Genomic DNA, 27,693 nt, shown 5'->3' on the forward strand with positions numbered 1-27,693 from the left:
TCACTGAGGGAAGAGGCAGGGCCAGTGTACTTACAGGAACAGAGACGTGGACTCACAGACCTGGAATGTGATGGAGCATAAACATGATATCTTTGACACACGGGAAATGTCTACGGAGTGGTGTCAAATAAACATGGTGACTGGTACACTTCCATCCCTGTCCATCAGAGGACGGCAGATATGCTCCACTGTCAGGAGCCACCCCAGGGGGCTGCTGAACCCCTGCCTTCCTCACCTCCTCCCTGGCAGCGGCACCCACAGACCAGCCGAGTTTGACCCTCACCAGCATCACTCAGCCCACAGTCCCCCTCACTCTCCAAGCTGCCCACATGGGACTCTGGCTGCTCCTCTATCCAGTCACGTGTCTGCCAAGCAAAGGCCGGCCCTCTGCAGGCAGCTGCTCTCAGCACACCCCCCACGTCCTTCCAGGGGTGAATGCCCACTCACGCACCAGTCACAGCCAGAAGGCCACTTCCTCAGAAGGGCTCTCTGTGATCCCCAGACCTGTGAGGCTCAAGGGCATGCTCCAGACATGGACACTGGCCCTTGACGGCCCTTCTCTCAATAATTAACTCCTTAGTTCCATGATTACACTGAGTGACAGTCTCTCTGTTATAAGGTAAACTCCATGAGCACGGAGCCCCCTATGTCCTTCCCTCTGTGGACACCTGGGATCAGAGCCTGTTCCTTAGAGTCACACAGACATGGGTGTCAGCACAGGAAGAGGTCACTGGTGCCCGAGGCTGTCCCAGGGACAGGCCTTCACCCTTTCTAGAGTCATCAAGGACCAGGACCTCTTAAGAGTGGGGGGTTGGAACCTCCCTCATTCCCAGAAAACCACAGTCCTCCCCGCTCTTCCCTGTGAGGGCATCTCCTGGGGAGGGAGCTGGGCAGACAGCCCGAGTCCTTCCTCTTCTCAGAGACCTGACCTGGTACAAACTCTGGATTCCCCACCCCCGGTGAGTCAGCACCAGGGAAGGAGGGAGTCCGTCCTGACCACAGATAAGTCAGGGGGGTGATTTCCCATCCTCAGGGTCCCTGGTCCCTGGGGACACCTGCCTGTGGTCCCCGGAAAACATCTCGCCAGCCAGCCCGTGGTGTCCTGGGGAACAAGGGGGGGCTTCCCGCGCAGAATGGGACAGGAGGACCCAGGATCGGGGCTCCTTCCATCTCGGAGGGGCTGAGGGTTGCACAGGGGCCTCCCCATCCCCTGGCTGAGTCTCCATGTGGAGCTGCTCCAGCCCCTGGGCCCTGTGTGGAGGCCTCGAGCAGATGACAGGCAGGGACACAGATGACTTGCGGTGGGGACACACATGGCAATCTGTGGACCAGCCCCCCAGGCTTGATCCCTCTCCTGAAACACTCAAGAGACCCCTCACCTGGACCCTCCTTCGAAACCTCGGGGACTAAGAGCTCCTCCTGAGACAACACATCTCCCTGGATCAGGACTCCCCTGGACAATGCCTGTCCTCATGGGGCTCACGCTGCACTGGGACGGAGTCGGGAAGCCAGAGACCAGGGCTGAGCTCACTGGCCGCTCAGCCTGGCGGTCAGAGCCCATCTCTCCCAGGGGTTCAGGGTCCGCTCCTGCCCTCTGGAGCCTGGTCAGCATCCCTGGTGCCGCCCCTTGACAGTGGCCGCGGGTCTCCTTCATACCCTCCAGGTGGCAACACTGAGTCACACAGACGACACCCTGGAAACTAACACAAGAACCTGGCTTTGTCTAAAGAGGTAGAAAAAGGGACTGATTTCCCTACCACAGACCTTTGTAGGCCCCTCCCACATGCCTGCTCTGCCCCGCCTGCTCCTTCTGGGGGCCTGGGAGCACCTGCTCCGCCAGGGGCCCCGGTGCTGCTCCCCACTCCCTGCCGGGCACCACCTGTGGGCAAGCCTGGGCGACCACAGCGAAGTCCTTCCGGAGGACAGAGGCCGCCCCCACGGTCAGGGAGCACATGGACAGGCTCAGCCTCAGGCACGGAGGGCAAGGGTCTCCCTGAAATTGCCCCCTGAGGACCAGGGAGCCCACAGCCACCAGACTGCCCACCAGCGTCTTTATTGCCAGGACACGCACGACACCTCTCCCTCCACACCCAGTAACTTCAGGTCCCTCGGAGACACCCAGTCCTGGGTCTCTGCCCTTAGAAGCAAAAGCCAGGCTGGTGACACCAGTCATCACCCAGCTTGCCCCTCTCTCACCCCAGAGTCACCTCTGTGACCTTCCTGCTGGGAGGAAACCCAGCCTCCCCAGGGCATCTGAGGACCTGGGGGAGACCCAGGGACCAGCTGGGTTTAGTGTCACAAACAGAAATAATCCCAGGTTTGGGGCCCACGGGCCCTCCGTGCGATGCTGACAGATCCCAAACCAGCACACAGCAGAGCCCAGAGCTGGGGAGAGAGCGCTGTCCTCTCAGGGGAGGGAAGGGGCCGCCCCCAGCCTTGCTACTGGAAGCGCGGTCCCGCGCTCCTGTAGCTTTTCTACCCAACAGATAGGGATGTTTACAAGAAATGTCCAGTGAAACATTCTGATGGATTTATCAGTAAGCACTGGATTCTCACTTGTTTTGTTCACTGCTAATTAATGCCCACTTTCCAAAAAGGGGCTCAGAAAGCAGTATAAGCTCAATAAATAGTTGGTAAATGAAAAAATAAAGGAAAGAATATGAGCGCCACAGGCCAGCAAGGTCAGCCTTCCCTGAGAGCTTGTCCGATGCAGAGTCTCTGGCCCACGGCGCACCTGCCGACTCAGAATCCGCATTTGTAACAGGACGGGCGGGCGGGCCCTCCCTATGCACAGGAGAGGGGGGCTGCCCCACCCCCACATCACGGGGTCTCAGTCTGGCGGGGCATCCACGTTACTGGACAGCTGTGAAGCAGCATTTCTACGGAGTCACCTGGGCATCACAACCTTTACCAAGTTCCACAGGTGATCCGATGAACAACGAACGGGGCGACATCCCTGTGACAAGTTTTCCTGATGTCGCCCCCGGACTCCTGCTTTTGGGGCGGGGGGGGAGCCCGAAGAGATAAGAGAGGCTGGAGGGGAGGCTCCTGCGCCCTCAACGTGAGGCTGTGAGGAATGCCCCCGCCCCGCGGTCCCAGGCTTGCGCGGGTCCAGACAGGTGGTGCCTGCGCGCGCACGAGGGTCGGGGATGGAGGGTGCAGAATCGCTTCGGACAAAGGCAGAGGCCTCAGAGGGTCCCAGCGTCTGAGATCTAAACGGAAGATAAAGGAAAAGGAGGAAACTGGGGAGGCCAGAATGGGGGAAGGGAGAGGGAAGGACCTGGGCACAGACCCCGCCCCGGACCACGTGACTGGGGAGCCTCTGGACCCCGAGCGAGCGGGCGCCACACCTGGAAACAGACTGCAGATCGCACACTCGGGACAGCGGTGCCCGTGAGCATTTCTGGAAGCCAAGCCCCTGTCACAGAGGGAAGGACAGAGCAGGAGGCAGGCGGCAGGTGCCATGGGGTCCCCCTCAGTCCCCGCCCGCAGAGGGCGCGCTCCCTGGCAGGGACTCCTGCTGGCCGGTAAGGAGGGGCAAACCCTGCGGGTGGACGGGAGGTTGGAGACGGAGATCGGCTGGGTCCCCTGGGGAGGACAGCGCTCTGAGAGGGGACAGAGGGCTCCTGTCTGGGCCCGAGGGAGGAGGACAGGGGAGCAGAGTAGGAGGGGGAGGGAGCTCAGCAACAGGGAAATCTCATGATCTGGAAGTGGTCAGGGGCAGGAGAACCTTGACTACAGTAAGTTTTACAAGGTGTTCATCACTAAGAAATAACTTCTTAAAACTGATGATAACAATAACAATTTATGTCAGTGTGACACCGGAAAAACCAAGGACACTAAACTTTTTTCTTACCACCAACCTGAGAAAGAAGCAAATACAGCCCAGGAGGTGCAGGACCCTGGGGTCACTCGCTCGCTCACCCAGAGGTGCTCGCAGCCTGTTGCAGGCACTGGGGGTGCAGCAAGGCCAGGCAAGCCCCTGCCTGCGCGGAGTCGTGTTCCATGGAGGGGGCGACAGACCAGGAAAGATCTGGATGTGAGGGCCAAGGGAACAGAGCAGCGACAGGTCAGAGAGTGAAGAGAGTGTTGTTAAGGAGGTGGTCAGGGAAGGTGTTTCCCAAGGTCGCCCCTGAGTCAGCAGGGGTCTGAGGGCCCTGAGGGGGTGAGCCGGGCAGACACCTGGAGAAGAGTTTTCAAAACAGAAGAAATAAAAGAGGTGCCGAAGTAATGGTGGCCGTGCTGCTGACCTTGACCATGGGACACACACACACACACACACACACACACACACACACACAGAGGCTGAGAGATGAAGAGACTTCTCAGAACCCAGGGCCCTATATTCCCAATATCTAGACCCCCAAACTGATTGATTTCTCCCTCCCTCCTAGGCTCACTCTTCACCTTCTGGAGCCCGCCCACCACTGCCCAATTCACTATTGAGTCAGTGCCGCCCGATGCTGCTGAAGGGAAGGATGTTCTTCTCCTTGTCCACAATCTGCCTGAGGATCTTGGAAAATATGAATGGTTCAGAGCAGAAAATGTGGACACCAGCAAGCAAATTGCATCATATAGAATAGACAATCAAGAAACTACCCGGGGGCCTGCATACAGCGGTCGAGAGACGATATACCCCAATGGCACCCTGCTGTTACAGAACGTCACCCTGAAGGACACAGGATACTATACCCTACAAATCATCACAAAACATTTATCAACTCTCAGAGCAACTGGACAGCTCCGTGTGTACCGTGAGTGATCCCTCTGTGGCCTCTGGGTGTCGGGTGGGTGAATTCTGCCTCACACACAGGACTGGCTGCCCTGGACTCGGCCCCCGCCCCCCTCTGCATCATGTCCCAGGCTGGGGTTGGGCATTTAGAGTGGGACACACACAGTGGAGACAAACTTCCTAAGATCAGAGCTCCCTGCCCAGATTCCAGCCCTGCAGACATCCACCGCAGAGAGAAGGGCCAGCCTGATGGGAGAGGCTCAGCAGAGGGAGACCAGTCTCAGTGCAGCTTCCTGGGCCCCTCCCCATGACCATGACCCTGAGACAGACCCTGCACGGCTCAATCAGGGCCTGAACTGAGGGTCCCCTGGGATCTTCACAGAGAAGCTCAGCCTGGTCAGCCCCTCCCCAGACCCCTCTCCCAGGATCCTGACTCCAGGGACGTTGGGGCGCCCGTGACTGGTTGAGTTTGTTGTTCTGGGAAGGGCTGACTTGGAGCAATGGTTTCCTGGGTGCACGAGTCACTCTTGAGCTGGTCACCAGCCAGGGATCAGCCTCAAAGGCCACCTCTGGGAGGGGTCCTTCACCTGAGACTATGAGTGGAGAGCACATGTGGACAAGGCCCCCAGGCCAGTAGCTACCTGTCCTGGGCGACGTAAGAGACTCTAGAGGAAGGTCAGCACGTCTTCAGGGAGCAACAGAGAAGATGCTGCTCACAGCGCCTCGTCCACCAGGGAGCAGGCCAGGGAGTCCTCTCTCGGGGACACCAAGGATAACAGAGGCCGTTAGCTGGGCAGCCCCTCTGCTCCAAACTTTAGTTCAGCCAGGACATTGGGAAAGATTTAAGGTTCATTCACAGGCAACCTGGCAACCTGAGACCATTTACCACCTCTCCTGTTTTACTCAGGGGAGACCGAGCGACAGGGGGCACACTCTCTCAGAGTCACGCAGACCAGGGCCGTCCAATCTGAGTCACACCAAGATCTGTCTGCAGCCACGGCCCCCCCTCTCCTCCACTCCAAGGGCCTTGCCGTGCAAACGCAGACCCTGACACCTTCAGGTTCAGGCTTAGTCGCCAGCTCAGAGGGAGAGATTCTGGCATGGGGAGTGAAAGCAAAAGGAGGGTTAATCTGTTTTCACTCCAGAACCACATATCCTGCAGTAACAATCAGAGTCCGTGCTGGGGCGCCCAGGCCTCCCCGTCAGGTGGCCGATGCACACCTCCCTGCCCTCGACTGTACTGCAGATCGCTTGTTTCTTGATGTGCTGGTATCACACCCAGCAGATATGCAGGAAAGGACTTTGTCTTCTCACTCCCCACTCTACACTTGCAACCAGCTCAGAGACCTACATGTAACAAATACCCAACTTTTTCTGATGAAGGATGAAAGAATTATGGCGAATGAAAGAATTATGGCAAATGAATGAATGATTCATAATCTCTATAGAGAATAAAACCCAGATGCAGAGCCCTAAGAGGTTTTGGCCACACTTGTATACCCTCTCCCTCCAGGGGCTGAGACCCATGTTCCATCCCCTGACCGCCTGCCCCTAAAACCTCCCCTCCCCCCGCCCTCCCCCCCGCCCTCCCCGCCAATGAGTAAAGTCTCAAGGTGACTGTGGGGCTGCTTAGCCACTAGGGGGGTCTCCCAGCTGCACTGGTCCTTCCCTGGGGCAGCCCTGGCTCGTGGTCCCTGGGATCTTTCAAGTCACCTGTGACCCTCACTGTGCACCGAGGACACATTTCTGGCTCTCTCTGCTCCTTCCGTGTCCCTCATCTTCCTCCTCTTCACTCCAGCCCCACTGCCCTGCTCTGCTCTGCTTCCCCCACCCTGCAGTCTCCCTGGATTCTCCTGCTCACACCTGTGTCCAGGCCCACCCCCCTGGGCACTAGGAAAGGACACAGAAGCCAGTCAGAGCAGCAGCCCCGTTTCCATCATGAGCCAGGTTCCCAGGTCACCAGGGGAAAGGGCTTCTGATGTGCCCCCACCCAGGCTCCTTCTCTCCCTGATGCCAACAAAAGGAGCAGGCCACATGACAGGGACATGTAAAGCATCTATCTACTCTCTATATGCCTCTACCAGGAGTCAAAGGCGAAGGACATGTCTCAGTCCCAAAAGCTCATGGGCTCACTTCACACCTCACTCATGACTCACATCTGTGTCCTGCTGTGAGGCTCCTATTCCTCCAAGTGGCTCCCGGAACCTTCTCAAGGTGGGGCGGGTAACCCTGTACCATCTGTATGGTTCACTGCCTGTGTCACACATGCTTGTCCTGATGATGACACCTTTGCTATAGGTGGAATCCTCTCAGATGGTGAGGTCCACCTGCCTCTGTCTTTTCTCTTAGATGCCATCCAATTTGAATGAATTTGATTACACTCCAGTTTTGTTTCCTGAGTTAGAAAGAAAAGGAAGAGCATAGCCGCGTGCTCGTGTGGGAGCTTCTCCCCACTTCCCTGACTGTCCATAGGAACTGGTGACAGGAACCTTCTTCCTAAATGCAGTGACATAACACATATCTTTTCCACCAATATGGTATCCTTCCTCCCTTTATGCAACAGAGACACCTACCCGTGCCCTCTGATCACTTTTGTCCTCTCAGCAGGACTCACAGGCTCTCTCCCCCCAGGGAGTCACTGATTTCAAACCCACTGTAACATCTTCCTTTGATCATAGTATGACCCTGGTTGGACTAAAGAACTGGTCTGAAAACTTGAGTGTTCCCTAGACAGAGATTCCTCCGGAAACTAGTCTTAGATGTTTGGCATGAATAATATTTTCACATATTCTTTCACAATTTAACTCAAAGTTCTGTCTCATAAGGCCAATCACAAATGGTCCGCGAGGGCCATATTTTCAGCAAGTTCAAGCCCCAGCACTTCCCACAAGTCACGCCTTCTGTAGTTGCTGTTGTCCGAGTGTTTGTGGGAGGACCCCTGCCCGCTGCAGTGGGAGAAGGGACACTAAAGACCAAGGGCAGGGAGCCCGGTTCTGCAGCCAAAGCCAGCCGGCTCCTACCATCCCTCACCCGTGTCTAAATCATTCCTGGACTCTGCTCTGCCCTTTCTGGGGTCACTGTCTCATGTCAGTCACCAATGAACTCCTGGACACACTGCCCACCTCATGGCCCTGCAGCCCGAGTCCTGAACTGACCACCAGACCAGCTCCTGGTCTCCCCATGTATTGTTTCTGCTCAAACTCCCAGGTTACACTGCCCAGTCTCATCAAGGTCTAAGGACTATGGGATGGCCCTTCGTGACTCATCTCTAGGATAAGCCTGGAATGTGAGGCTTCCGTGGACTTGGCAATGTAGGTCTGTGTAGCTTGAAGGGACTCTTCACCCACACATTCAGGTGAGACCCTAAGGGATGGTCTGGCAGTCAGCTGGTCAGTGAAGCACCAGGTCAGGTGTCCCATGGTCTCTGACTCCTAGGCCTATGTCTTTCTAAGATCAAACCAGACACTTAGCTGACACCTGGGAAAGCCTGAGCTTTCTCCCAGACACAGCGCTGGAGGCCTTGCATTCTCTGAGTGCTCAGATCCTCATGCATTTGTTTGTGTGTGATACACAGACCTGCCTTGTTCTTTAAAAGCCTCAGGTTGACTGAGAGGTGAGAGGTGAGAGGTGTCCACCCTGATTAAAGATGCCTTTGGAGGAATCAAAGGTACCACACAGGACAATGTTCTCTCTGTTACCTGCACAGCGGAGTTACACAAACCCAGCATCACAAGCAACAACTCCGAGCCCCAGGAGCACAAGGACCCTGCCATGTTAACGTGTGAGCCTCACACTCAGAACACCACCTACCTGTGGTTGATTGACAGTCTGAGTCTCCAGGAGAGCGCCAGGCTGGAGCTGTCGAAGGACAATAGGACTCTCACTCTGCTCCGTGTCACAAGGAATGACACAGGACCCTATGAGTGTGAAACCCGGAACCCAGTCAGTGCCGGCCGCAGTGACCCATTCACCCTGAATGTTCTCTGTGAGTAACTTCTGTCCCTCCCTGGCCCAGGTTTCCCACCCAAATCCACATGGCGGAGGCCAGGCTACATCCCCCTCAGGCCCAGTTCACAGACCCTCACTCTGGACACCCAGGCTGACCATGACTTCCTGTCCCAGGAAAATCTGGGCAGGCCTTGGGGTGGGACAAACAGGTTAATGTCTCAGACTCAGGCTCAGTGAACACAGGGGTTGTGGTTGGAACTTCTTTTTAAAACAAGGCTGGGGCCCAGCTGAGAGGGACACTGTGGCCCTTACACAGAACCCTTCCCTCTGATTACATCACGTGTGTCTTTGCTCTGTTTGCTCCAGATGGTCCGGACACCCCCACCATTTCCCCCTCAGACTCCCATTACCTACTGGGGGCCAACCTCAGGCTCTCCTGCCATGCGGCTTCTAACCCTCCTGCACAGTATCTGTGGCTTATCAATGGGAGACCCCAGCTATTCACACAGGAGCTCTCTATCCCCAACATCACTGTGAATAACAGTGGATCCTACACCTGCCATGCCCATAACTCTGTCACTGGCCTCAATAGGACCACAGTCAAGAACATCACAGTGTCTGGTAAGTGCCCCCTGGACCATGGGCACGAGGCTCTGGGGTGGAGGTCTGTCTGCTTTTCAGAAAAGAGCCTGGATGTTATCTCCATTCTGTGGCCGTGGACGCAGCAAGTCACAAGTTCCTCCCCTGAACCCCCACTACAGCTCTGTCAGCTCTCCTCCCCTGGCTCTTCTGATTTCTCAGGGCAGAGCTGGAGTCCAGCCTCAGAAAGTGAGGAGGAGGTTCCCTCAGCCCCAGAAAGCCCCATGTGTTGGAGGAGGCTCCACAGAGAAGGAAAAACTAGGGGCCTCATGGCCAAGTTAGTTCTTCTGTCACTAACTCATTCCTTCTGTCACCTCTTTCTTTTCTGTGACCTACTCCATGTGCTATAGGGAACATACGAGGCCTTGAATCAAGCTCACCTCCTTTTCCCCAAATAGAAGGGTGAAGCCCCCTCCAAGGAAGGAGGGCAGGACAGACCCCCGCTCTCTGCTCTGCTCTGCTCCAGGCTCACCTGGTGCCTGACTCTGCTGCCACCTGTGCTGGGACAGGGGCCTGTGGAAGAGTTGTATGGGCAACCTGTCCTCAATCTGGTCAAATTTTGCCACCCACTGACACCAGAGCTTCCCTCAGGCCAGGCTGCATGGGAGTGGGAAGAAAGCAAACCAGAGCAGTGGACACCTCTGATCTGCATCCCGGCTCTGAAGTCACCAGCTGTGTAACGCTGTGTGACACCAGTGTATGTGATATTCCAAAGAAGAGCATTGAATGATGGTGCTTACTTGACAAGTAGGTCATAGAACAGAAGGAGCAGTGCCAAAAGTAGTTTACAGAGATGGCTACAAGTACTAGGCTTTTATCAGTTTAGTTGGGTAGAGCATCATACTGATACGCCAAGGTTGTGGATTCAATCACTGGTAGGGCACATGCAAGAATCAACCAATGACTGCAAATATGAGTGGAACAACAAGTTGATATTTCTCTCTATATAACTAAAATCAATAATTTTTTAAAACAAAACAACTGTGACTGCTTCTCTCTCGCGATTTCCTTCTCTGTGATAAGCAGTCCATAGACCAGGAAGTGAAAGCCCTATTCAGATTGAGAAATTCTTTAGATTAGAATTTCTTCAGTTTCTAAGGTTGTGAAGAATGGTTGAGATAGTCTCACTCTCTTATAAATTATTTAACAAAAAAAAATGCCTTCCCACCTCTAGATATAGCCACCATATTAAAGGTGGGGGGGGGGGAGGCACCTGATCATTTAGAAAGTCAAAGAAAGCTCTAGAAAGAGTCACACAAAAGTCCGTGGGTGAAAAATTCCACGTAATGATAAGATTGTGGACATGTGGGCTGAGAAGAGCTTCCTGGTGCTGATGCTACAGATATGCAGGGGACCAGGTCAGGGGTCATCCTGCTGTGATCTAGAGGTACTAGCCTTCTCCTTACATATTGTCACCTGAACAAAGTTATTCATCCTGCAGAGGTCAGGGGGACCCTTTGGTGACCATATCAGAGCTCACCAGGGACTGTGAGTGGCTGAGATCCCTGGGGAAGGAGCCCACTCTCAGTCACTCACCTCCTCTGTTTCTCCACAGAGCCCGTGGGGAAGCCCTCCGTCCGAGCCAGCAACACCACCGTCACAGAGCATAGGGACACTGTGGTCCTGACCTGCCTCACAAATGACACTGGGATCTCCACCCGGTGGTTCTTCAATGACCAGAGTCTCCTGCTCACAGAGAGGATGAAGCTGTCCCAGGACAACAGCACCCTCACCATAGAGCCTGTCCGGAGGGAGGACGCTGGGGGTTATCAGTGTGAGGTCTCCAACCCCGTCAGCTCCAGCAAAAGTGAGCCCCTCAGGCTGGATGTTCAATGTAAGTGACCCCTTGCCGCATCATACATCTTCCTGGGATGATTGCTCTACCAATGGTGTGCCAAATGGATATAAGTCACGGGGGCAGAATGTCAATCAGGAGAGCACTACAGAATGACAAAGCAGCTAAGAGCTCAGTCTCTGAATCACATACACTGTTTCTTATCCTGGGTGTGGCATTTGCTGTGAACTTGCACATGGTTTTTTATTACCATTTTTATGTGATAAAATATACATAAAATGTACCATTTTAACTACTTTAAGTGTGCAGTTCAGTGGCATTAGTACATTCATATCAGTGGTTGTGTAACTATCACCACTATGTATTTTCAGAACTTTTTCATCTTACTACAATAAAACTGTGTCCATTAAATAATTCCTCACTCCCCCACCACCTACCCCTGTAAGCCACCACTCTACTTCTATCTCTATGAATGTGACTGTTCAAGGTATTTCATATAAATGGAATCATATAATATTTGTCCTTTTGGGTATGGCTTATTTCACTTATCATAGTATCTTCAAGGTTCATCATGTAGTAGCATATATCACAATTTCATTCCTTTTTTAATGTATATTTTATTGATTATGCTATTACAGTTGTCCCATTTTTTCACCCCTTTATTCCCCTCCACCCTGCACCACCCCTCCCTCCAGCATCCCCCTCCCTGAGTTCATGTCCATGGATCATTAAGTTCTTTGGCTTCTCCATTTCCTATTCTATTCTTAACCTCCCCCTGTCTATTTTGTACCTACTACTTATGCTGCTTATTCCCTGTACCTATTCCCCCACTCTCCCCTCACCCTCTCCCTCTCCCTTCTGATCTCCATTTCTGTGATTCTGTTCCTGTTCTAGTTGTTTGCTTAGTTTGTTTTTGTTTATTTTTAGGTTCATTTGTTAATAGTTGTTTGTTGTCATTTTACTGTTCATAGTTTTTGATCTTCTTCTTTTTCTTAGGTAAGTCCCTTTAACATTTCAAATAAAATGGGCTTGGTGATGATGAACTCCTTCAGCTTTACCTTGTCTGGGAAGCACTTTATCTGCCCTTCCATTCTAAGTGATAGCTTTGCTGGATAGAGTAATCTTGGATATAGGTCCTTGCCTGTCATGACTTTGAAAACTTCTTCCTAGCCTCTTCTTGCCTGCAAGGTTTCTTTTGAGAAATCAGCTGAGAGTCTTATGGAAACTCTTTTGCAGGTAACTGTCTCCTTTTTCCTGCTGCTTTTAAGATTCCCTCCTTATCTTTAATCTTGAGGCATGTAATTATGACGTGCCTTGGTGTGTGCTTCCTGGGGTCCAACTTCTTTGGGACTCTCTGAGTTTCCTGGATCTCCTGAGAGTCTATTTCCTTGGCCAGATTGGAGAAGTTCTCCTTCATTATTTTTTGAAATAAGTTTTCAATTTCTTCCTCTTCATCTCCTTCTGGCACCCTTATGATTCAGATGTTGGAACGTTTAAAGTTGTCCCAGAGGTTCCTAAGCCTCTCCTCATTTTTTTGAATTCTTGTTTCTTCATTCTATTCTGGTTGAATGTTTATCTCTTCCTTCTGCTCCCAATCGTTGAATTGAGTCCTGGTTTCCTTCCCTTTACTGTTGGTTCCTTGTATATATTTTTTTATTTCACTTTGTATAGCCTTCACTTTTTCCTCCATTTTGCGACCATACTCAACCAATTCAGTGAGCATCCAGATTACCAGTGTTTTGAACTGTGCATCTGATAGGTTGGCTATCTGTTCATCACTTAGTTCTACTTTTGGAGCTTTGATCTCTCCTTTCATTTGTGCCATGTTTTTTTGTCTCTGCGCCTGTTATGTTGAGAGGGGCGGAGTCTTAGGTATTTGCCGGGGGGATGCGGGGGGGGGGGCGGTGCAGCCTATGTCACTCCGTTGTGATGCTGTGTGTGGGGGAGGAGGTCCAAGAGGGAACAATGCCACTTGCTTGGCTCTCAGCTGGCTTTCAGTCACTTCCCCTGCTACCCACAAGCAAACTGAGCCCCTCTGGTGCTGATTCCCAGGTGGATGGGTTTGTGTATGTTCTAGGACCCCATGGGTCTCTCCAACCAACTCTCCTGTGAGTCTGGGAGTTTCTGGTGCCACCACGACCCTCTCAGACTTTTACCTCCAGAGGTTTTGAGGCTTTCTTTTCCTGCACTGGAACCCTGGATTGTGCGGTCTGCCTTGCTCCCCAGCTGTTCCTCCCATTTATCTGCATGCAAATGTGGGACCACCCTGTCTGCCAGCCACTGCCTTGCCTGCCTGCCTGGTCCTCCAGCCACCACCTTGCCTTGCATCCTCTCCACCCCAGCTGCCCATCTCTGCCCCTCCTACCAGCCTGGATGAATATTTCTCATTTAACTCCTTGGTTGTCGGACCCCATACAGTTCGATTTTCTGGCAGTTCTGGTTATTTTTTGTTTTTAAATTTGTTGTCCTTCTTTTGGTTGTGCAAGGAGGCAAAGTGTATCTACCTATGCCTCCATCTTGGCCAGAAGTTCTCTTTTCAAGGTTAAGTAATATTCCCTTGTATATACACATCATAATTCATTTATCATTCATCCGTCCATGAATTTCTGGGTTGTTTCTACCTTTTGCCTATTGTGAGTAATGCTGTTGTGAACAACAGTGTAGAAATGTCTTTTCAAGTCCCTGCTTTTAATTCTTTTGAGTATATACCCAGAAGTCAAATTGCCTGATCAAATAGCAATTCTTTGTTCAATTTTTTGGTGAACTGCCATACTATTTTCGACAGTGGCTACATCATGTTATATTCCTGCCAGCAATGTATAGAAATTCCAATTTTTCCCCATCCTTGCTAACATTGTTTTCTGGATGCTTGGATTGAGTCTGTGTGTGTTTTTAGTGATAGCCATCTTAAGTGTATCTCATTGTGGTTTTGATTTGCATTTTCCTAATGATTAGTGATCTAATCTGTTCATGTACTTATTGTCCATTTGTATGTCTTCTTTGGAGAAATGTCTAATCAGTTTCTCTGGCCATTTTTAATTGGATTTTTTGTTGCTGTTGAGTTGTAATATTTATTTATTCTGGATGTTAATCTCTTATCAGATATATGATTTACAAATATTTTCTACCATTCTGTCTGTTGCCTTTTCATTTTGTTGATAGTGTCCTTTGATGCACAAGATTTTTTAATTTTGATAAAAGTCCAATTCATCTATTTCTCTTCTTTGCATTTGCATTTGGTTTCCTATCCAGGAAATCATTGCCAAACCCAATGTCATAAAGCTTTCACCTGATGTTCTCTTCTAAGAGCTTTTTAGGTTTAGCTCTCACACTTAGATCTTTAATTCACTGTTAGCTTATTTTTTGTATTTCATGTTAAATAAGAAATCAAATTCATTCTTTTGATGGATATCCAGTTTCACCACTACCATTTCTTGTAAAGACTGTCCTTTCCCTGTTGGATAGTCTTGGTGCTCTTGTCAATGTCATCTGACCATATATGCAGGGGTTATTTCTGGGCTTTCTACTCTATTGGTCTATATGCCTGTCTTTATGCTGGCACCACACCGTTTTTATTACTGTAATTTTGTAGTAAATTTGAAATCATGAAGTGTGAATCCTCCAACTTTGTTCTTCTTTTTCCAGATTGCTTTGGCTATTTGGGGTCTCTTGAAATTCAATATGAATTATAAGATAGATTTTTCTATTTTTGCCCCAAAAGTGTCATTGGGATATTGATAGGGACTGCACTGAATCTGTAGATCACTCTGGACAGTATTGTCATCTCAGCAATATTAAGTCTTCTAATCCATGAACACAGAATGTCTTCCCATTTATGTCTATTTTTTTCTCAGCAGTGTTTTTTGTAGATGTTCAGTATATGTCTTTTACCTCCCTGGTTAATTCCTAAATATTTTAATCTTTTTGATGCTAATGTAAATGGATTTCTTAATTTCCTTTCTGTATTGTTCATTGTTCTTATATAGAAACACAATGGATTTTTTACATGTTGATTTAGTACCCTACAGCTTTGTTGAATTTGTTTATTAATTTTAACAGTTTTTTTGTGGGATCTTTAGAGTTTTCTACATATAAGATCATATCATATGCAAACAGATAATTTTATGTTTTCCTTTACAATTTAAATGCCTTTTATTTCTTTTTCTTGCGTAATTGCTGGTTCAAACTTCCAATACTGTTTTGAGTGGAAAGGGCAAAAGCAGGCACCTTTTGTTTCTGCCTGACCTTAGAGAAAGAACTTTCAGTCTTGCACAGTTGAGAATGGTGTAAGCTGTGGGTTTTTCATAAATGGCCTTTATTATGTTGAGGTAGTTTCCTTTTATTCCTAGTTTGAGCATTTTTTCATGAAAGGATGTTGAATTTTGTCAAATTCTAATACTGATCCAATCTCTTTACTATTTATAGGTCTATTCGTATTTTCTATTTCTTTGTGATTCCATCTCAGCCAGTTTTGTTTTTCTATGAATTTGTTCATTTCACCTAAGTTATTCAATTTGTTGGCATACAGTTATTCACGGTACTATTATAATTCTTATTTGTTCTATAGAATTGGTAGTAATGTACCCACCCACTTTCATGTCTGATGTTAATGATTTATTTTTTTAAAGATTTTATTTATTTATTTTTAGAGAGAGGGGAAGGGAGGGAGGAAGAGAGGGAGAGAAATATCTGTTTGCAGTTGCCTCTCGTGAGCCCCACACTAGGGACCTGGCCCGCAGCCAAGGTATGTCAAACCTGCAGCCACTGGTTTGAAGGCCAGCACTCAATCCATTGAGCCACACAAGTGAGGGCTAATTTTAGTGATTTAAATCTTCTCTTTTTTCCTTAGTCAATCTACTTAAAAGTTTGTTGATTTGTTAATCTTTTTTTTTTTTCGAGAAACAAACTTTTGGTTTCATTGATTTTTCTCTATTGTTATCCATTCTGTATTTGATTAATCTCCACTCTAATCTTTATTATTCCTTTTCTTCTGCTAGCTTTCACCTTATTTTGTTCTTCTTTCTCTAGTTCCTTAAGTTGTAAGGTTAAGCTGTTGATTTGAGATCTTTCTTCTTTTATAAAGTAAGCATTTATGATTACAAATTTCTTGCACAACGTTCTTAACTTCTCTGAGCCTCATATTCCACAACTGAAAATTACAATAAGAGCTCTTGTTTCATGATATTGTTTTAAATATTTAATGTAATAATCAGTTAACCCCTTAGCAAAATGCGACACACAGTAGAAATGTTCCATAAGGGTTAGCTGTTATTATTACTATTTTGATTAGCCTCAATGAAGTCAAGTAGTCCTAGAGCCAAATATCCAATCCATCTCTTCCTAGCCATATGACTTTGAGTAAATTTTTCACCACTGTAGAGCCTCAATTTTTTTCATCAGTAAAGTAAAAATATCTATCAGACAGAATTATTATATTAATCAAGTGAGATGTAAGTAAAGGATTTAGCACAAAGCCTAGCACATAATAAGCATCCCCTAACAGAAGCCAACATGAATATTAATCATTAGTCTTGAGTTCACTAGTATGGGCAACAGAAACAAAAAAACAAACAGATGCAAAGTGATTTATATTTGGGGAGTAGAAGGAGCATTGCACACAAAAATCACTGGAACATGGTTACTGACTAAATATAGGAAAAGAAAAAAAAAGAGTTGAGTGCAAACTGTCAAGCCTAGTTTGTTAGTTTTTATCCCCTGAGATATAGCCAACATAGGATTAGACACACAAAATATTTGTTGGAAAAAATGCCTGTGAAGGAAAGTGGGATGGAAGCTGGAGGAGCCTGGCAGGATCTTCAGACCACGGTGCAGATCTGATTCCTGTGAAGGAGAAAAACAAGACAGTGTTAGGTTGCAGTGCAGTTCAAAGAGAGTATCTGCAAGGCTGACAGGGAGACCTTGAGCTTAAGTCACCCACAGGAGGAAACTGTTTCTCACAGAATCAAGCTTATTTCATACCCCTGCTGGGAGCCTTGGGAAATGTGGCCTTGGTGCAAAGGAGGTGGTTAATTCGCTACCTTCCATCAACTGAATCCCCACCACAGGAAACCTGAGCGGCACATGTTCAAGGCAGCCACACCTGGTACACAGGAAAACATGCAACCATGAAAAGGTGGAAAGTTACAACTTACAAAAATAGCAATCAGCCTTTCTCACATTTCCAAAGCTTCAAAAATATTTTTAAAATGAGTGCAGAAAGGCCAGGATGGAATTGAGGAAAGTCTCACCAACAATGTACAAATACAGTGAGAGAAAAATATTACAAGGATATAGTCAGTTAATGACGACACAGAAACCTCCCAACACAAAATTTATTCCTAGGAGGAACAAGTAGAGACTTCTTCAGGTTGAGAGTTGTTTCCCAGGGCACCCCACTATAAAAGAATGTTACCTTCATTCATTCTTCTCTTTCCTATCCATGACAGATTCACCAGGAGGTCTCTCAGATGGAGCCATTGCCGGCATCGTGATCGGAGTCCTGGCCGGGCTAGCCCTGATAGCAGCCCTGGTGTATGTTCTGTGTATCAGGAAGACTGGAGGGTATGATAGCCTTTCCTCTTGTCCCATGTTCTCCAAAGCTAACCTCCATGCTTGGGAGAGAAATGGAGACTTCCCCTCTGTTTCTGGGCCTGGATCTGCTCCTCCTCCTCTCTGTCATCCTGCTTCTCAGCACTAACCTCTGTGGCCTCTTCTTTCCTGGTCTTCAAGCTTCCTATACCCCACTCTCCCTAGCACACGGTTATTCTCATCCCCATCTAGTTTAAAGAGGCAGGCCCAGTTATGTCCCTTTGTCCCCCAGTCAGGGAAACAAGGTCCAAGAAGAAAACAAATGAAAATGAAAAGAGCAGGAGAAAGTGAGTCGTGTGCTCTATCAGTCACAGGAAGAGAAGGAGAAGAGAGGGGCAGGACAGGAAGAGAAACTAAGAAAAAGCAGAAACCAAAGGCCTCTTGAACAATAAATAAAGTGAGAAAAAAAATCATCTACCTAGAAAAGGGAAAGATGTCAGGGTAAAAGCAGGCTCAGAAGCAGCTGATAAAGAAGGGACCGATGTGAGCGTGAGGTCAGCAGGGAAGCGGTGCACACTAGAGGGGTGGCGGGTACATTGAGGAGGGGGAGGCAGTCCTGACCCTGATATAAATAAGCACTGAGGAGCCCCAAGGAATTATCTGCTGACAGTGTCCTTCCTACTTCAAGGAGCAAAGATCTTATGGTTCCGAATAGCAGTCACAGTCTCTGATATTTATTTAGGGCAAGCGACCTGCACGATGTCACAGAGCACAAACCCTCAGCCTCCAACCACAGTAAGTAAAGCCATCGCCCAGTGAGGACTGTGTGTTCCACCACCTGCCCTGCCCTAGCAGGGAGTCCTGGATTCCCAAAAACCCAGTACCTTCTGAAATCTCCATTTCCCAACTTTAGGTTGATGTGGGTCCTCACACCCTTCTAGGCACAAAAGATTCCACTGAGACCAAGCCCTGGGTGAGACTCAGCCATCCAGGGAGGCCTAAGTAAGATGGGCATGTTTCCAGGAGCCATTACCACCTCACCCCTTCCTCCCTGCCTCTGTTGTGGATGCGGGCACTTTCCTTTGGCAAGACTTTCCCTATCTTGTGGTGCTCTGGGTGCTGTGGGTCTCAATGCCCTCCTTGCCACTAGCACCTGGTGCTAAGGAACACACCTGTGCAAAAAGCAAGGCCTTGTGAACTGGAATAAATCTTCAGAAGTGGACTGAGGCTCTACTCCCGCCACCTCACCACCCTGCCCTGTTACTAACACCCTGGGCCTAAATCGCAGGCTCTGAGGGAAATACATTCCTCAAGTGGTCATGGACCACCCTCCCACCACCTGCCACCTCCTTCAGCTGGAAATCACAACAGTTTAGGAACATGATGGCTGTGCCACCATAAGCCAGATTTGCATTTTCATGGATTGGTAACTCTTCTTTCACTTCCCCAGGTCAGGGCCATTCTGACAACTCACCTAACAAGGTAAGCACAGCCAGTTTCACTGGCTCATTTTCTCATGGAAATATCTCTGTGTAAAATGGGTTACTCATGAAGACACAAACATGACCGAGTTTGGGTCAGAGCTCCTCAATGCAGCAACAAATGTGTATAGGTTAATTACTTCCATGGTCTACCTCACGCAAGAACGCGGGCTCTGGAGTTATCCCTATCCTGTGTTGGAATCCTCTGTGACCTTAAGCAAGTAACCTAACCTCTTTGATCCTCCACTTTGTCATCTGTAAAATGGGCGTGCTGCCTACTTCAGAGAGAAGCTGAAGGAGTGAAATGGGATAACAAATGCAAAGCACCAGCATCGTGCCCTGCACAGGGAAGTCACTAGGTCATTCCCTCTCCTCTACCTTCAGGCGACCCTGCTCTTCCTGTCAAAGAATAACATCCATTCCAATGGGTCTGAGGTCTTAGTTCTTTTATTTTAAAATAATTTTACTGAGTTTCTCTCATTTAGCCTTTTGATAGAGCGCACATATATATTTAAAAGTGCTTAAATCATGTGTATGTTAACAATGTATAAATTATCATGAATTGAACATATGCTTGTAGGAAGCACTGAAAATCAAGAAACAAAACACGTCATCCTCCTGCAAAATGTTAACTTCCAGTCCCTTCCCTCCAAAGAGTAACTGCTATCCTGACTTCCAGGACACTACACTAGTTTTGCCTGTTTATGCTCTTACATGAAAAGACACAGTATATCTTTATATGCGTCTGGTTTCTTTCATTTAAAATGGTTTTGTGAGATTCACCCATATAGATGTAACCATTTATAGTTGTTCATTCTTATTGCTGTGTCATCGTATTCCGTTGTTTGAATACCATAGTCAATGTCTTCTAATGATCGTTCATTCAAAGGATGTCAGCAAGCAGAAAAAATGGGTAATAAAAGCCGTTCTCCAAGGCTAGAAGTTTCAAAAGGGTGAGAGCAGGTGGTGCTGAACCACACCAGACCAGGTGAGGGCCTGACCTATGACACTGACTTAACTGCTGCTCATGCCTTTCAGATCCCCGAAGTTACATATTCTTCCCTGAACTTCAATGCCCAGGAATCAAAGAAACCAACTTCAGCCTCCCCATCCTCAACAGCCACAGAAATGATTTATTCAGAAGTAAAAAAGAAGTAATGCAACCTGCCCTGCTCACTGCACTGCTGGCTTATTCCAAGCTTTTCGTGCCCATAACCAGGAGATCCCTTTACTCTCAGGGAAAGAAGAAGCCTTTTTCTCCACCCCCGCTTTCACTTCCTCAAGAGGCACCTCCAGGTGCACCTCCTGGGCACAGCCCCTCCCTTCACGGTTGAAGAGGTACATCCGGGAGCCTGTAGGAAGCCCAGCCTTCCCTGTCTTTGAAATCTGGCAAAGCAGACCTTGGGCGAGGGTTGACAGAACCTCCTGCTCCTCCCCCTTTTCTTGGACTTGTTCTAAACTTACCTATACAGTGCATAGTCATTCCTTTCCGCCTCAGCCTTGTCCTATTGGCCATAACCCTGAGAGTTATGTCCTTATCTACTAAAACACATGTGCCAGAGAAGAAGAGAGAGGAAAAGTAAAAGCGTCTCTTATCTCTCCAAAGCCCAGTGAGAACCCACCACACACTGGAAAACAAATGTGTAACCAGTTCTCAGCAGAAAAATTCTATACCTCTGCCTGCTGTCAGGGTGTCTACCTGTAGGACCAGAGCCTAAACAGCTTGCCGCTTGGCTAGATGCCACCTAAGCCCTTTGGCAAGGCTGTCTTCCAAGAACACACCAAAAAAACTGCTTTTGTGCATTTTTAATAATAGTATGTTTTAATAACTTCAAGTGCTTTTATTCAAGGAAATGCCTACAGAGGGAGGAGGTTGCAATTTTAGGGGACAGTCAGCTCCTCATTAAGATAATCTGCTGCAAATTTCAGAAAGGAATCAGAGATTCCTTTCAGAGATTATTTAATTATTAAAGAATGTACAATTTGAGGTATTGGGGCTTTTCCTGTTTCTGAGACATTCCGCCATTTTAATTTTTTAACTCCTTATTTATGTGCAAGGGGTTATCTTTACTTGGCTTTGCTGTGCAAAACAATCTGAGGGCATTAAGGCGAAAGAAGCCACCAGAATCCCTCAGGACCCCTGGGCCAGGAGTTCCTCAAGGCGGCTACATCAGGGGCTCCAAATAGAAGAGCAGAATCTGGTTCTTCGATCGCGGCTAGAAGTGGGTCTAAATCAGTTTCCAGGCATTTCAGGCCGATCATCGCCACCATTCGATTCCATGTTTCTGCCTGTGCCTGTCCTGTCCATCGGCCCCACTCACTTTCCCAGGGAAGCTTGGCCTCTGCGGAGGTGTACTTGGTCCTTGAGAAGCGGGCACCCTGAAACGAGCACTGTCAATCATGCTGTTGACACTGCTTACAACCCAGAAAGTTGCCCTGGTGCTGACTCTCGCAAGGACACAGGAGGATCACACTGGGCCCCAGGCTCCTTGAGCAGCCTCTGAAATTCACTTCCTCCCAGGGGAGGAACGTATCAGAATAAAAAGGAAGAACAGGGGGAGAGGCAGATGCACTGCCCTCCCAGACTTCTACACAGATGACTCTCTTTGGGGCTGTTGAGACAACGAATTCATTCAATATTGATTACTCAATCTCATGCTCTGTGTAAGAGGCCCCTCAGGGAGGGTGAGTTGAGAATTCTCTGTACTCAGGTACCTCTTTCAGGGTTTTCTAACCCTGACACAAACCAAATATACTTCCCCTCATCCATGCTATTCTGTGTTATTTAATTTTGCCTGGCTAACGCCACTTTCAAATTATTTGTAAAATGTGTTCTATATTTATAATAAAAAATTATATATCAGACATCAAATGCTGCCTCACAGCTGATACCACTTTAGACAATATCTTCTTTACAGGTAGAAGGAAGAGAAATTGTTGGACTGGGAGTCAAAGCCTATTTCCAAGTCTACAGATATTTGATCTAGTGATCAGAGAATGAGCAAAATTCATCTGCGCACCAGCTAACAAAGTGAGTCTATCTAGTAACAACAGCCCATGGCTGCAACCTGCCTGGAAGAAACTGCCTATTTTCCTCTGGGAAGGAAGATGATTTCATGAGTAAAAAATTTCCTGGCCTCTTTATTAGGGACAAATAACACCTCCCACACCGGAGGCTCATGTGAATCAGATGCAGCAACAGAGCTTCACTCACAGGAGTGTCCATGGGTTCCATCCTGGTAGAAATCTCTCTAGCACCTTCTATCTTCCTTGTGCCCAGGTCCTTTCTTCCTGCCTCCTCATAGGGTCACAGCTCTTCTAACCTGAATAACCTTCATTTATTAATTCCAAGAAGTATTGGCTTGTTTCTCATTTCCTTCGTTTCCAAGGGATTTAAGCATGCGCCCTTCCCCCTTTCTCATCACTGAGTTTCTCCTCCATCCCCAAGATGCTGGAAGCAGCATAAAATCAGTATCCACCTCTTGGCAAAATTTGAAGATCTTTTCACTCTCCTCCCATTGTTCACTTTTACATCTAAGACCACAAAAAACTTCCCGAGTGTCGTCTCCCTGCTCCCACCCGTGAACTGCTCCCCCACACGCCAGTCAGTGCTCAGACCCTGCTGGCTCCCTCTACACCACCCTCTCCCCCAGCTTCAGCAGCCCCTGTGCCGATGGCTCCTGCATCTCCATCTGTAGCCCCGACTGCTTCCCAGACCTCAGGACACTCACATCCAAATATCTTCTGAGATTACTCCCCATTTGATGTGGCTTTCCTCCACAGCTCACTCATTTGTCCCAGTGACACCACTGTTCCCCAGGCCTTGCTTTTTGTTTCCCAGATTCAATACACCATCAAAGCCTGTTGATTCTTTTTTAACATCTCTAAGTTGTGTCCTTCTCTCCATTCCCATAAACCTAAATAACCCAGGCTCTCAACAACTGCCAGCAGTACAGCTTGGCTTTTTGTCTGTGGTGTCTACCGAAGTCTGCCTTGCATACAACAACCTCATTACCTCCCTAAAACCTGGTTCACTCTTCTACTCAGGAATCTATGATGGCCTACTTTGGCCTATCAGGTAAGTTCGAATTTCTTCCTCTCTACTAATTGTCCTTATCCTCTTTACCACTACTCTCTAATAAAGTTCCTCCATTCTAATTAGATTGCTCTCCTTACCCATCCCTGCCCCTCTACCCCATACACACATAGACTACCTTGCCCCAATGCTATGCCTGAAAACACATCACACAGGGCAATGATCCTTCTGTTATTCACAGAGGAGTTACCCACACTGGTAACCACAAGCAACACCTGGGGCCCCGGGGAGGACAGGGACCTATGGCATTAACGTGTACACCTGAGATTCAGGAAACACCCTACCTGTGATTGAGGCTCTTCCTGGTGACAAATGTATGTGTCCATGAAATTTCTATAAAGCACCTACTGTGCTATAAGTCTCAGTGTTAGACCCCATGAAAAAGACAGAAATGAGAAAGACCAGGTTCCTACTTTAAGGAACATGAACCTAAGACAAGAGAAGACATGAAAATCTATTATAATTTAAAAATAGAAAAGGATAAATGCCACGGGAGTAGACACAGAGAAATCCAATGGGAAATATGGCTACTCGTTAGAATGGGGAATTTTAAAAACAACTGCTACTCAGCCCTCACCAACAGATTTCAATTTAATTGGTGTGAGATGGGACCCAGGCATTGGTCATTTTGTAAAGCTCTCTAGATACTTTTTAACATGTAGCCAGGATGGAGAACCTCTGCTATCATGGGTAGTAGAAACTAAAAGAGGTTTTTTGAGCCTAAAAGTGATTTTTAGCCAGGAGTATAAATCAGAATTACCTAGGGAATTTTTTCAACATACATAATAAGCTTATAAACCATCCCTGAAGAAGTTGATACAGTGTGTCTGGAGTGAAACAAAGGCTTATATATTTTGAAAAACTCCCAGGTGATTCTCACATATGTTCCCTGTTATAAAACAATGACATAAAACTCACATAGAACTGAAAAACTAGAGAGTTGAGAGATCATTCCATAGATAAACATAACATGAATAATACATTGTGCGAGGCATCAAGCAGTGCTCAAAAAATTATTGGCATATATCATAAAAACATTAATGATACCAAGTGTTGTGAGCATGGGAAACAACTGGCATTCTTGTGTATTGCTGGTGGAGATATAAAATGAAACAACCACTCTGGAGAGAGTTTGGCATTTTCTTAGAAAGTTAAATATACAGTCCAGCAATCCCCCTCCTACATATTTACCCAAGATAAATTGAAAGTAGATATCCATACAAGGAGTTATAAAGGCATAAAGAAAAATGGAAGGGAAGGGAGGGTGGGAAGGGAAGGGAAAAATGATGAGAACTGCAGAAATCTGAACATTGAATATTGTATGATATTGAGGATGTATTAATTTTAGTGTGATAATAGCATTGTGGTTATTTTTTTAAAGATTTTATTTACTTTTGGAGAGAGGGAAAGGAAGTGAGAAAGAAAGGGAGAGAAACATCGATCAGTTGCCTCTCACACACCCCCAACTGGGGACGTGGCCGACAACCAAGGCATGTGCCCTGACTGGGAATTGAACCAGCAACCCTTCAATTTGCAGTGATCTTTCAATTTGCAGGCCTATGCTCAAGCCACTGAGCCACACCAGCCAGGGCATGGTCATGTTCTTTAAAAAGTCCTTTTATGTTAATAATACAACTGAAATGCAGGCATGGGCAAAAGTAGGTATACAATTGTTCATATGGAAAATAATACAATAATTAATAATAATACAAGAATAAACTCTGTGCTTGATGTACTCGCAGCTGTAAACCTACTTTGGCCCACCCCTGTATTAAGAGATGAAATGTCTAGGATTTGCTTCAAAACAATCCAGTTTGGGGAAGGGGATATAGATGAAACAAGATTGGCCATGAAATAATTGCTGAATGCGATGAGCTTCATTATTTTATTAGCTTTATCTTTGCAAATATTTGAAATTTTCCAGAAAAAATAAAGTCCTTGTTCTCCAGAAGGTTATAACACAAGGAGTCAGATATTCCAACAAATAGAACACTATGTAGTTAAACAAAATAGACAAAAAGTGCTAGTGTTACCATACCAAACCAGGTCTAATACTCAGTAGTAGCCAGCCAGGAGACAACTCTGAGAAGATTCTATGAGAAGGAACTTTATTGCAAGCCAGCAAGGACATACTGGAGTCATTTCCCAAAGCCCTGTGTCCCCAAGAAAGGATGGAATTCATGTTAATTCAGGGAACTCATGTGTAAACATTGAAGTGAGCTTCATCATCAGAGGTATAGGTGGGGATGCGCAGTCCTGAAAAACAGCTGTAGCAATGACTGTTAGCTGTTAGTAATGGTAGCAGTGTCTCAGCCCACAATGCAACACATGACCATACATACACTGCATGTTCAAAAACAGGAAAATCTTTCTTCCCCCTAGCAGGAGATTTTAATATTATAATGAGGGTATAATAAGAAAAGGGTAATCAGACTGGCTGCTTCAGCCAGTCTCCAGTGGTTTCAACTGGATCACCACGCCCGCCTCCGACACCACACCCTCCCACCTCCCACCCCATCCTGGGCTTGCTCCTGAAAAACAGCTTTGGCAACCATCAATGTCAGGGGTGGGGTAGGTATGGAAGGAAGTTTAGCTAATTCAGTCTCAGACTGCCAATCAAACTCTTAGCAAATTACAGGACATGGTACACAAAACTTATAAAATCTGGTGGGTTGCAGGAAAAAGTTCTTTTTGCCAAAACAGTAAAAAATTAAAGATCAGCAAGTCCATTAGCATTCAAGCAAAGGTTATTAGTGACACACTCTCATGGAAGAGAACGGGCCTTGCCAAGGTGGGGGAGAGGGGCACAGGTAATGACAAGGTGAGGGTGGCAAGGCACCAGGTCCTTTGTCCTAAAGACTCATGTGGCTGGCGGGGTGGGGCAAGGAAGTTACATACTGATTGATGGGTAAAGGTGGTACCAATTTCCGCCCCCCGACCCCCGCCCCAAGAAGGGAAGTGACCACCTAAACTTAGGCATGTGTGGAGGGTTGTTAACCCAGAATTCTTATTTTACTACAGACCACATTTGTTCTTCTTGTTATAAAACAGATAACGTGACAGAAGGTAGTTAATTAAAGTTATTTACAGGCTTTTTCTTTGAGTACTGTGGACCCTCTCATAAAACAGATAGTGACCAGAGGCAGGCAATCAACCAAAACTGTTTTATGAGCTTTTTCTTTGGGGACTATGACCCTGTACTCTTCCCTCTTTTAGGCCTTGGGGTGAATACATCATCCCAAAGGCTTTCCTTCCCAGAGAGTGAGAATGGTACGTTCAGAACTTCAAGGGCTCCCCTCCTCCTGTGCTATCATGGTGCTCTTATGATGTTCGGAACATCTGGCAATATTATCGAACCAGGCTAGGGGTGCAGAGTTAGTGAGTAAGACATGTCTCCCTCCCCCTCCCTGCCTTGGTTTACTACCTATGCTACCTAACAGGTTTACAGGTAAATCTAAGCAAAGTTATGAATTCTGAAGAAAAGTTAGTGTGTTCTAGGCTATTATGTATAGGTTAGGTTACCCTAGTCAAGCTCCAAGGACGGGGACAGGCAGAGCGAGTCAGACCCCTGACCAGAGTCTTTAAGAAAGGGTACCCCAGGCAAACGGCAGACAGGAGATACAGAAGAGTCAGATGTGGGGGGACAGAGCTTCCACATACTCTGAATGACTTACTAGAGGCCATGCTCCTTAAGAGCACACCTTTAGAGCCAGGCCACCTGCACCAGATTTCCTGCTCCTGAGTGCCTACTGGGAGACATCAGGTGAGCTATTGGTCATTAAAAGGACAAAGCCAGCCCCATTCGCTATGGTGGCACCGGCGCCATTTGCCAAGCAGGCCTACAACCTTGCTGAACATGACTGCCACTTTACTATTCTGAACTTATGTCCCCAGGACTGGAAATTACTAGAAAGCAATAACAGAACTAACTGCTCCCTACAACCACAGGCAGAAGATAACTTTGGAACAAGCTGCAGCCTCAAGGCCCCAACAGCCCAGGAACCACACAACAGCAACCCCCTACAACCCTGTTTTTAATCCAACTGTAATCCAGTAAAAGCTCAAAACTCCCACCCCTCAAGACTGGTGTATCTCCCCACACCGTGCCCTCCTCTCTTGGAGAGTGAATAAAAATTTTACTCTCTGCACTTTCTTCTCTTTGTGAATTCTTTCACAGCCCGCGTCACCGACAGCCTTAACAGTAATGTCTCTGTGTCCCAGATTCTTTACTTATAAAATTGGGGATTTTTGGAATACATACATCATAGCATTGTTGTCAGGAGTCAATGACTTAATTCATGTGTAAAATGCTTAGAAGGTGGTAGGTAAACAATAAATGTTAGCTGTTATTAATGGCAGCAGTATCTCAGCCCACAATACAACACATTTTGAAAATCTCATCTAATCTATTTGTTGCTCATCTTTTTGTTAGACGGCACACTCCAAAAGCCAGTAATGTATCTTATTTATCTCT

General features: G+C 47.4%; 1 protein-coding gene across 2 annotated transcripts; it reads left to right on the plus strand.

Annotated features, from left to right (window-relative positions):
• Positions 1–3,338: 3,338 nt before the first annotated feature.
• Positions 3,339–21,987, plus strand: CEACAM1 (CEA cell adhesion molecule 1). 2 transcript variants are annotated; one of them, XM_054567634.1, is made up of 9 exons: positions 3,339–3,527; positions 4,395–4,754; positions 8,439–8,717; positions 9,047–9,301; positions 10,875–11,153; positions 17,561–17,675; positions 18,385–18,437; positions 19,093–19,124; positions 20,162–21,987. In XM_054567634.1, the coding sequence occupies exons 1-9, from the start codon at positions 3,464–3,466 to the stop codon at positions 20,279–20,281; spliced, it is 1,557 nt and encodes a 518-aa protein (XP_054423609.1). In that variant the 5' UTR covers positions 3,339–3,463; the 3' UTR covers positions 20,282–21,987. The 2 variants fall into 2 exon arrangements, with proteins under 2 accessions (XP_054423609.1, XP_054423610.1); XM_054567635.1 differs by lacking the exon at positions 18,385–18,437 and having other exon boundaries at positions 20,162–20,252.
• The last annotated feature ends 5,706 nt before the right edge of the window (positions 21,988–27,693 follow it).

Source organism: Pteronotus mesoamericanus, unplaced genomic scaffold (genome assembly GCF_021234165.1).
Source record: "Pteronotus mesoamericanus isolate MK-2021 breed Mesoamerican mustached bat unplaced genomic scaffold, CSHL_Meso_final contig_186, whole genome shotgun sequence".
Lineage (NCBI taxonomy): Eukaryota > Metazoa > Chordata > Mammalia > Chiroptera > Mormoopidae > Pteronotus > Pteronotus mesoamericanus.

What these genes read in the sequence shown, in the direction of transcription:
- CEACAM1 (XM_054567634.1), top strand. Translation starts at nt 3,464, where the DNA reads ATGGGGTCCCCCTCAGTCCCCGCCCGCAGAGGGCGCGCTCCCTGGCAG. An exon ending in TGGACAGCTCCGTGTGTACC is followed by an intron (nt 4,755 to 8,438) that starts GTGAGTGATCCC and finishes TTACCTGCACAG; the next exon opens with CGGAGTTACACAAACCCAGC. An exon ending in ATTCACCCTGAATGTTCTCT is followed by an intron (nt 8,718 to 9,046) that starts GTGAGTAACTTC and finishes TGTTTGCTCCAG; the next exon opens with ATGGTCCGGACACCCCCACC.